A 10,682-nucleotide genomic window follows, 5' to 3' on the forward strand; every position below is an offset into this window, starting at 1 on the left:
GGCTCCTCATGCTGTCCTCCTTGGGTCCCCCAACTCACAGCCATCCTGAGCACCCGCTGTCCCGTCCCCCCCTCCCGCTGGGCCATGTCCACCCCGCACCGGCACTGCCCTTGTCTTCCCCTGACCCACGGCTCACTCCTCGGATCCCCCTTCACACCCCACTGTCCCCACCAGGCCTTGGCTGCCTGTCTGACCCCCGTGCCCCCCACCGCCCTGCTCCGCCCCGCCAGTGACCCTGGCTCTCTCGCTCTCTCCTTCCAGGGCAGGTCGTGGGCCTGTACTCCAGGTTCGACGTGATCGTGAGTATCAGCACCGGGGCCGGATTGCTGGGTCGTAACCCCCCCACCCCCCGAGTGCCGGGCAGGGATCCTTTCCCCACCACCACAGTGCAGCCCCCTCTGGGGCGGAGCATGGCGGCTGTTCCACAGGGCAAGAGCTTATGGGGGCAGTGAAAGCTCGGGCTGTGGGGTGGCAGGGACAGTGGGGCTGACCCCCCATCTCACACAAGGGGGCTGGCATCTCCGGAGCTGTGCCCAGGCCCTGACCGCATCCATCTGTCCCCTGTCCCCAGCACCTGGCTGCCCAGAAAACCTACAACAACCTGGACATGAGTGTGGGGGAGGCACTGAGGCGGCGAACGCTCTGCCTGGAGGGGGTGCTCACCTGCCACCCCCACGAGACCATGGGTGACGTCATCGACCGCATCGTACAGGAGCAGGTAGGGCTGGGGGGCCCTGCCCCCTGCCTCGGATCCTGCTCCCGGCTCCGGGGCCAGGGCTGGGGGGCGCCCTGCTCCTCACCTCGGATCCTGCTCCAGGCTCCGGGGCCAGGGCTGGGGGGCGCCCTGCTCCTCACCTCGGATCCTGCTCCCGGCTCCGGGGCCAGGGCTGGGGGGACCCCGCTCCCCACCTCGGATCCTGCTCCCGGCTCCGGGGTCAGGGCTGGGAGGGCCCTGCTCCCCACCTCGGATCCTGCTCCCGGCCTCTGGGGGGGCCCCTGGACCCAGGTCCCAGCTGAGCGTCTGCCTGTCCCCACAATAAGCTTCATGTGTCCCTCCCCACAGACTCCAGCACTGTCCCTGGCCCCCTGGCAGCTCCTTGGGGGGCTCACCCCCTTTGTGACCCCCGGCAGTGGTCTGTTCCCTCCCACAGGATCTCGCTGACCCCGACCCACTGCCATATAGCCCCAGTGACCCAGCCCCACTGACTAACCCCAATCCCCTCACACACCCCTTCTGACCGAGTCCCCACTGACCCCAATCCCCCCATATACCCCCTCTGACCCAGCCCCCACTGACTGACTCCGATCCCTCCATGTATCCCCTCTGACCAAGCCCCCACTGACTGATCCCAATCCCCCTGTCACGGGGTCCCCGGGCGATGCTCTGGAACTGCTCCCCATAAAGCCAGTCAGGACTTTGGGGAGCCTCCTCTCCCTTGAGCAGACTTGTTCAGGGCAAGGAGCTCACACGGCTTCACCTCCTGGGTCTCTCCTTGGAGCATTCAGCATCCTCTGCCCCTCCGTGCGCTTCCCACAGCGAGTCCACCCCAGCGGGGTCCTGGGGAAGCCACCGGGTTCTGCACCCCCACTTCGCAGTCAGACGTGACTCTCAGCCAGCCAGTAACACAGAGGTTTATTCAATGACAGGAACAGGGTCTAAAACAGAGCTTGTAGGTACAGAGAACCGGACCCCTCGGCCGGGTCCATTCTGGGGGGCAGTGAGCCAGACCCCCAGGTCTGCCCTCCACCCTTGACCCCAGCCAGCTCCAGACTCACAACCCCTCCAGCCCCTCCTCTCTGCTCAGCCCCTTTCCCGGGCCAGGAGGTCACCTGATCCCTTTGTCTCCAACACCTTCAGCTGGCACCTTTGCAGGGGAGGGGCCCAGGCCATCAGTTGCTAGGAGACAGAGTGCCAGGCATTTAGGTGCACTGGCCCTTTGCTCTGCCAGATACTTAAGAACTGCCATGGGGACACTGAGGCACCAACACAGTATTCAGAGAAAACATTAAGAACTTTCCCAGTTCGTCACACCCCCTACATATCCCTTCTGACCCAGCCCCCACTGACGGACCCCAATTCCCCCATGCACCCCCTCTGACCAGCCTCCACTGACGGACCCCGATTCCCCCACATACCCCCTCTGACCCAGCTCCCACTGACTGACCCCAATTCCCCCATGCATCCCTCTAACCTTGCCCCCCCACTGACTGACTCCGATCCCCCCACATATCCCCTCTGACCCAGCCCCCACTGACTGACCCCAATACCCCCATGCATCCCTCTAACCTTGCCCCCCCACTGACTGACTCCGATCCCCCCACATACCCCCTCTGACCCAGCCCCCACTGACTGACCCCGATTCCCCCATGCATCCCTCTAACCTTGCCCCCCCACTGACTGACTCCGATCCCCCCACATACCCCCTCTGACCCAGCCCCGCTGGCTGACCCCAATCCCCTCACCCACCCCCTCTGACCCAGCTCCTACTGACTGACCCCGATTCCCCCATGCATCCCTCTAACCTTGCCCCCCCACTGACTGACCCCAATTCCCCCATGTATCCCCTCTAACCTTGCCCCCCCACTGACTGACTCCGATCCCCCCACATACCCCCTCTGACCCAGCCCCGCTGGCTGACCCCATCCGCCCACGATGCCCGCTCCCTGCCCACCTGGCCCCGCGGGTGAGGCTGACAGCGGGTCTCGCTTGGGTGGCAGGTCCATCGCCTGGTTCTGGTGGACGAGAAGAACTCGCTGCGGGGGATCGTCTCCCTCTCCGACATCCTGCAGGCCCTGGTCCTCTCGCCCGCAGGTATCGATGCTCTTAACTCTTAAGCCCGTGACGCTCCGTCCTTTCTCCATCCGTACCCGCCATTTCCTCCGCTTCGCTTCTCGCCGGCTCAGGTAGGCTCAGCCCTTGGCCTCCACACTCCCTGCCGCTCGCTGCCGCCTCGCCACCCCCGCGGGTCGGGGGCACACTCCTGGGACCCCCGCCCAGCCTGCGCTGCAGGTCTGTACTGCTCAGCAGCAGCAGGGCCTGGCCTCACACGGTGCCACGTCCAGTCACCGCCGAGGGCTCTGTCCTGCCTCCCCTGGACTCGGACCCCCTGTGCCAAGTGGGGGGCTGGCCCCCGCTCCGGCCGCATGAGCTAAGTGCAAATCACAGCCGCCGTTGCTGGGGGGAATGCCAAAATCAGCTCCCCCCACCTCCCTTTCATCCGTGACTTTCTCGCCTGCGTCCCTGCAAAGAGCCTGCTGGGGTGAGATGGGGGATCAGGGGGCGCAGGCGGCAGCTAACAGAGGGCTAGATCCAGAACCAGCTGGGTGGCACGGCTCCCGTTCTCCCAGCGGGCGCAACTCAGGGACCCCCTGGCACAGCAACTCACTGATTCCTGGAGCCCTCCCATGATCCGGCTCCTTGGACCCCATGGGGTGCTCGCCGTACCACGCCCCACACAGGCCTCCTAGGGGGACCCATGGATGGGCTGGAGCTTCCCCTCTGCAGGACTCGATGCCTGGTCCCTGGTCCCTCCCAGGCAGGGACGGGCCCTGATGACAGATCCCTTGGCCAGGGAGCGTGCCAGCTGCCCATGGGACGGCGGCTGTGCGGGGTGCTGGGACCCCATTCAGCCCTAATGGGCTGGGGGTGATGGGATCCCAGGGCAGGGGAGCTGGGCAGCCCTGCGATCCTGTAACCCCAGATGGCACAGAGGTGGGGATCTCCCCTCCCTCCCCTGGCCCCCTCTGGACGGCCACAGCTCCCAGTGCCAGCAGCACCCCCCAACCACTGCATCTCTCTCTCCTCACATGGCTGGCCCACAGCCCGTGGATCCCCAGGGCAGAGTGGGTGCAGAGAGCTGGGGAAGGGGAGCAGGCAGGATGCCCAGCTGTTGGGGGCATCTATGGGGCTTCCCGCTGGCATCCTGGGGCCCCCCCCAAAAGACAGGAGGGTTTGAAGGCAGCATGGCCAGGGTGGGACATTTGGCCTGGGCTGGTGCAGCGCTCGGCTGGCGTGTGATGACATCCGTGTCCTGCAAGGTGCTGTGTGCCATGAGGCTGGCATGGTTGGGTCCCAGGCCGCAGGGCCGATGGCCCCTCCCGGGGTGGGTTGGCCCCCTCCCCTGTTGGGTAGCTGCCTTGGTTTCACGCCTAGCTGGGCACAGGTAGGGGTAGTGCCCCGGGGGCGGAATGTGTTTGCTGGCAGCTTTGCAGAAGGCTGCTTGGGACAGCTTCCGTGAGGCCTGGGGCCCAAGCCTCCCCCCCCCCGCGACCCCCGTGCCCCTGGGCATGGCGGGGCCTTTCCTCCAGCACGCTCCCACCTTGCTGTCTGCCATCACCCCCTTCAGCCAGGCACCTCAGTTCTGGGGCCAGACCGGGGACCAGGGGCTGTGGATGGAGGGATACAGGCAGGTGGGGGAGGGATGGCTTGGGGGCACTGGGTGTGGGGCCTGCCTCCCCGGAGGGCCCCGGTTCTAACCTGGCTGTGGGTGGCCTGTATCCAGCTGGGAGTTGGTTCCCAGCTGCTGGCTCTTTGCTGGCCCTGTGTGACGGTGCTTCCCGTGGGAGCCAGCTGAGGTCACTCAATCAGGGTGAACTGCAAACCAAATGGGGCAGACAAACTCCAGACGCTGGTGGATCTTCCAATACTTCGATTTACCAACCAGCACAGAACAGCTTCTCTAGCACCTCACTGGTTACTCAGAAGTTCGAACACCGCAGTTCCCTTCCAGTGCCCGACCTCCAGCCAGACACACATGGCAGATGTGATGATTCCTGAAAATCTTACTTCATCATATAAAAGAAAAGGTTCTTCCAATCCCAAAGGATCAGCCACATACCCAGGTACAATGATAACTTAGATCTTACCCAAAATGCACGTTATAGTCAATTCTTATTAACTAAACTAAAATTTATTTAAAAAGAAAAGAGAGAGAGTGTTGGTTAAAAGATCAATATGCAGACAGACGTGAATTCAATTCCTGAGGTTCAGATACATAGCAAGGATGAGCTCATAGTTGCCAAAAGTCCTTTTAGAAATAGTTCAGAGGTTACAGTCCAATGTCCATATTCAGGGTGGCTCCAGTCAGTGACTGGGGATCTCAATTCTTGTGGCTTAAGGTTTCCCCCTCTTGAAACCCAAAGCAGATCGTGTCTCAGGGTTTTTATACATTTCCAGCAGCCTTTTGGCCTGAGAAAATAATAGGCTTAACTCTCCTTCTCCCAACCATCCTGGCAATTAGCCCAGGGTAATTTATCCATTAAACAGTTCAAATCCAGGTCACCACAACCTTCAAAGAGACACAGAGACAATAATACTATTTCCCTCAAACATCTTCCTAAATGTTAATATTCCCTTTTTGATCTTTGACTCAAAACTCTGGCGATAGACAAGACTTGTTTGCTCCCATCCCAAGATCTGAGCAAACATCTACCCTTCTACCTCTAACAATGTGGCTGCATTTCCCAGCTCTGTTCATTTACAGATCTTCCTAGCCAGTCCTTAAGGTTCACCCCCGGGTCAGGTCAGCCTGGGGGGTAATTAGCTCTTTCTGGCCCTGTCACCTTGCAAGGAGATATTAGATCAGACTCATAACGTCACACCCTGGGCTTGGGTAAGTGGTGGGCTCCCACTGCTGGGTTTGGAGCTGTAGCCAAGGGGACAGGCTGGTTCCTGGCTTCCCTGGCAGGCGTCTTTAGGCCTGTGACTCCTGCTCTCTGCAGCAAAGTGGGGCTGGGCTGAGCTCTACTGTCTGTCCGCTGGAGCGTTTGCCCAGCCAGCTGGTGTTTCTAGGGAGCACCCCAGGGAGGATGGGTCTGTGCCCGCGGGTGCGAGCAGCTGTGTCCGTGTGTCTCCCTGAGCCACGGCGTCTTTGCACTGTTGGCCACGGGCCGGCGGTGGCTCGAGGTCACACTGGGGGGCCTGGGGGGCAGCCCATGGCAGCTACAAGTCCCAGAGTGCAAAATCCTACCAGCGTATTGCGTGCTGGGACCTGTAGTCTGACCAGGCCTGCAGCAGGTGCTGTGCTGGGCAGGGCCGGGTCCCCTGGCAGCTCACGGGGGTGGGGAGGAGAGGCAGCTGCTGCATCCTGGTAACCCCCATCCCTGGTTTCCTGCAGGCATCAGCCGGCATTCATGCTGAAGGTGCTGGGGGGGGCTGCTGCCACGTCTGTCTGGAGGCTCCTTGGCGCTGCCCAGGGGAGGCCTGCCATGCGGAAGGCCATGGCGGAGCCTGGCTGGTGATGCCGCTTCTGGGACTGTCGGTGCCTCGGGGCTGCTCTCTCTGGGAGCTGATGAGCGGCAGGACACAGGGAAGCCCAGCGGCCATAGACACGGAGCTGCCCCCTAGCACTCACCGAGGCGGCCGCTTGGCTTGGCACTTGGCCGGGCCTGGCCCGGGGAAGAGCAGCCAGGCCCCACCGGACCAGGGTAGGCATCACGTGTAAAGCAAAGCTCAAGTGACATGGGAGATGCTTGCAAAGTCCAGCCCCAGCACAGACCACCCAGACCCCCAGCCAGGCGAAGCGCTTCTGTTGCCTCTGCTCCGGGGCCGCCCGGCCGCTCCCGCCAGCACTGGAGCTGGTGTCCATAACGCCCCTGCGGAACGAGACTAAACAGCCCTGTTGGCTTAGTGCAGGGGTGGGGTGTTATTGTAGGGTCACTCGGTTGTGGCCCCCCTTGTTATTGCTCCCCCTGCTTTGTGGGCGGCCCGCTGGGTTGTTATTGGCCAGCAGCTCCCGCTGGCTGGGTACTGTGGCACTGGGCACTGCGTGTTATTGTAGGGTAGCTGGTGAGCGCCAGGGGCCACGCGTGGGGGGGGACGTGTATTTATTCGTGGCTGGCTGCGCTCCTCCTGCTGAACGCTGGGTATGTAACATCGTCCCTCGCCGGGCACCAGGCTGATGTTCCTCATCGCTGCCCCTCTGCCCGCGGCACCCACCCGTGGCACCCTGTATCAAGCCCCCTTCCGCCATCCTGACCCAGAGCCAACCCTGGAGCAAATGCCAGAGGTTATGGGCTCCTCTCCGGGTGCCCCCATGCTCGAGACTGGCCCTTGGCAGCGGGCTGTGAGCAGCCCCACAGAGCCCTCCAGCAGTCCCGAGGCACCAGGTGGAGATGGCATAACACGGGTCAGGGGAATGGGCAGCATGGTGGCTGGAGGGTCATGCCCGCTGCTCTCCACACTGGGAACATGCTGGCACTGGGCCTTGGGTAGTTATTTAGGGCAGCTGAGCTGGAGGGCACTAGCCCCCCCCCCCGACCCCGAGCTCGTCCAAGAGAGCCCAGAACTGGGGGTCACTAGCCAAAGGGGGGATGCCCCCAGCAGCACCTGCTAAGCTGAACTGAGCCGAAACCGTCCTGCCGGGATCCCAGCCCGGTGCCTGGGACGCAGCATCCCATGGGCCCATCAGTGGGTGGTGCCACCCCAGCCCAGGGCTCCCTGGGCGTTCCCAGCAGCCAGCCGTCGTGCAGAGCCAGAACCCTGGGGAATCCCGGGGCAGCCGTGGGGTAAGGGCATGGCCAGGGGGCTGACGGAGGTGTGAGGGCCCTGGGGGCAGCGCCATGTCTTGCCAAGGGAAAACTTTTCCCTAGTACGCCATTGAGGGCAGCTCGCTGTGTTGGCGGCTGGCACCTTTCAGCAGGGGGATGGGGGAGGGACTCTGGGCCACCCTCTCCGGTAGGCAGAGGGTAGCACCAGGGTGGAGGCGGGCAAGGGCATGGGATGGTTTCTGGAGAGGGAGATCTCACCCTGTGGAGGTGGGGGCCTTTATCCCCCTCCCCCTCCTGGGACGGCCAAGGGGCGATTGGGCTGGAGCACCCATGAGTAAGACGCCCTGTCTTGCTGGTAGGGCAGAGGCGGGTGGGGGGAGGCGGGGCAGTAGGGCAGGTCCCAGGCTCAGTGGGAGCCGGGCGTCCCTGAGGGCGACTGTCCAGGAGCGCCAGGGGCCTGGCTGGCACCAGGACTGGCATACATGGGGCCAAGCTGGCAGCAGAGTGAATCTGGCTCCTGGGAGAAAAACCCAGGGGCTCAGACTCACGGCAGAGCTGAGGCAAACCCCCAGCTGTGGCTGGCCTGGGGTTAGGCCCCCACTCCAGGCTGGGCCTGGCCATGCTCCCCCATGCACCTCTGGCCTTTCCTTCTTCCCAGCCTGCTTTCGTTCTCCTGCCACAGAAATGCGCTCAGGAGCGAGCCGCAGCCTGGCAAATGCGGGGCTCCACTGCCCTCGGGTGCCCGGCTGGTTCAGGGCTTCCACCGCCTGGTGAGGTGCCAGCGTGGCAGCAAAGCCCAGGCTGCCAGAAGGCCGAGCCGAGGGGCTGGTTGCTTTGCAGTGGGGGAGCCCGGGGCTAAGACAAAATCTCTCCCCAGGGGCTGGGCGCCCAGCGTAGCCCAGGAACTGCAGGCCACATGCCAAGCTGCCCCCATCACACCAACCTCTCGCCCACCTGACCTCCAAATCAGGCCCGCGCCCCTTCCCCTGGCCTGGTGCTGCAGCTGGGGCAGGTGCTCAGTGGCCCCAGGGAATGGGGGCCGCCCCTCACCACACTCCACATCACACTCAAACCCAGCACGGCAGGAGCTCCAGCACCTGTTGCTTTATTGCTGCTCCCAGCTGGGCTACGGGATCCCCCACTTGCCCCCGGGACAGTGCTGGCACCTCAGGCCTCCCACAGGCCCCCGTTCCGAGCCCTGGCCACCCGGGGAGCTAGAAGTTTGCAAACAGGTGGCAGGTTGCTCCCAGTGCTGTCCCTGCTCTGCTGCTCGCCCCAGGGCCAGGGAGGGGATGAGTCAGGGTCAGCCTTGGGGTTCGAACCCAGGAGTCCTGGCACCCAGCCCTGTGCATTAGCCCCAGATGCAGGCAGCAGGCCGGTGGCAGAGGTTAATGGAGCTGCACGCCTGCTCTGGCCAGGCCTGTCCGTTCCACAGGCTGGCACAGCTGGATGGGTCCCCCTGGCGGTGCCCACGACAGAAATTGTCCCTGTGCAGAGGTTCCTCTGCCCTGGGAGGGGGGGAACGGATGTGTGTGAGTGTCAGGGTTCCCTCCCCACTCTGAACTGTGGGGTACAGATGTGGGGGCCCGCATTAAAGACCCCCTACGCTTATTTCTAGCAGCTTAGGTTAAATACTCCCCAAGGTACAAATCCTTCCCTGGTTCTTGGACGGTACTGGTGCCACCACCAAGGGATTTAAACAAACATTCAGGGAGGGGCCACTTGAAGACCTATCCCTCCCCAAATATCCCCCCAAATCCCTTCACCCCCTTTCCTGGGGAGGCTTGAGAATAATATACCAACCACTAGGTAACCAAGGTGAGCACAGAGCAGAGCCTGGTTTTTAGGACACTGAAAACCACTCAGGTTTGTAAAAGCAGAACTTTAAAATAAAGAGAAAAGTAAAAGCAGCACCTCTGTGAAATCAGGCTGGAAGGTAATTTGACAGGGTGATAAGACTTAAAACACAGAAGGTTCCTCTCTAGGCAAAACGTTAAAGTTACACAAACCAGGACTAAACCTTCAATCCTCAAGGGTGCCATTTGAGGATGGGTCCTGCTTTGAGCAGGGGGTTGGACTAGATGATCTCCTGAGGTCCCTTCCAACCCTAATAATCTATGATTCTATGATTCCTCTGAGCACAGGGAAAATTCACAAGCTAAAGCAGAAGATAATGTAACACATTTCCTTGCCTTACTTCAATATCTGTGATCTTACTTCAGGCAGGGTTTTAGGAGGATTTTTCCTGCCCTGGTCCCTCTCTGTCTGAGAGAGAACAACAAAGAGGCACAAACAACCCCCCACCCCCAGCTTTGAAAGTATCTTCTCCCCTTATTGGTCCTTTCGGTCAGGGGCCAACCAGGTTATTTGAGCTTCTGAACCCCTTACAGGCAAAGGGGGATTTTATGCTCCCCGGAGCTGTATGTTTATGACAGTCGGGGAGGGCCTAGGTGGTGCTAGAGCAGCGGGGACACATTGGGGCTTCTGCCTGGGGCAAACCCCGAACCCCACCCTCCGCCCAGCCCTGCACTCTCCCCCCGCCCAGGGCAGGGGGAGATCAGGACGAGGGAGAGAGGGGCAAGCCGCTCTTTGGGGCGGCGTGAGGGTCCCTGCTGCTGCGGGGAGGTGTAATGACATTGAGGGGGAGATACTGGGTTTGCTCTTTGGAGTGGAGCAAGTGGCACCTCTGGCTCGGTGCTTTCATGGTTAAAGGGGAGCCCCCGCCCCCCCGAAGCAGGAGGCCCTGACCCATCCCTGGGAGCTGGGGTGATGACCAGGCCCACCGACATACCCCCAGTGCAAGCTCAGCCCTTGCTGGGCACAGGGAGACGGGCCAGACTAGTCCCTGCAAACTGCCTCCTGCTGGGACCGCCGGGCCGGGGGAGCTCAGGCCTGGTGAACACACCCTGAGGGGGCCGGATATTTGGTGTGGGGCAGTTAGGCCTAATGGGCAGACAGAGCAATGAGGGGGGGTAGGCCCCCCATTGCTGCCAGCTGGGTCCTCCAAAGGAGACTGGAGGCCCCCGGCCTTCGTCACGCTGAGCAGAGGGACCCAGTGGCCATGGCTGCCTCTGCCAGCGCCAGGCGTATGCCAGCCCCCCCGGGCTGACAGCCCCTCTCCACTGACCGCTCCTCGGGGCCAGCCGAGAGTCACCCCCGGTGCCTTTTCCTTCCTGTTCCCAGTCATGCCTGAC

General features: G+C 62.3%; 1 protein-coding gene across 1 annotated transcript in view; it reads left to right on the forward strand.

Annotated features, from left to right (window-relative positions):
• PRKAG3 (protein kinase AMP-activated non-catalytic subunit gamma 3) overlaps positions 1–9,249 on the forward strand; it is a 9,813-nt gene extending 564 nt beyond the window's left edge. Inside the window, exons 2-6 of the mRNA XM_030579377.1 lie at positions 262–299; positions 572–718; positions 2,719–2,812; positions 4,720–4,842; positions 6,117–9,249. Of these exons, the coding sequence (XP_030435237.1) occupies positions 262–299; positions 572–718; positions 2,719–2,812; positions 4,720–4,842; positions 6,117–6,139 (425 nt within the window). The 3' untranslated portion in view covers positions 6,140–9,249. The remainder of the gene's footprint in view (positions 1–261; positions 300–571; positions 719–2,718; positions 2,813–4,719; positions 4,843–6,116) is intronic.
• Positions 9,250–10,682: the final 1,433 nt, after the last annotated feature.

This window comes from Gopherus evgoodei, chromosome 11, assembly GCF_007399415.2.
Source record: "Gopherus evgoodei ecotype Sinaloan lineage chromosome 11, rGopEvg1_v1.p, whole genome shotgun sequence".
Taxonomy (NCBI): domain Eukaryota; kingdom Metazoa; phylum Chordata; order Testudines; family Testudinidae; genus Gopherus; species Gopherus evgoodei.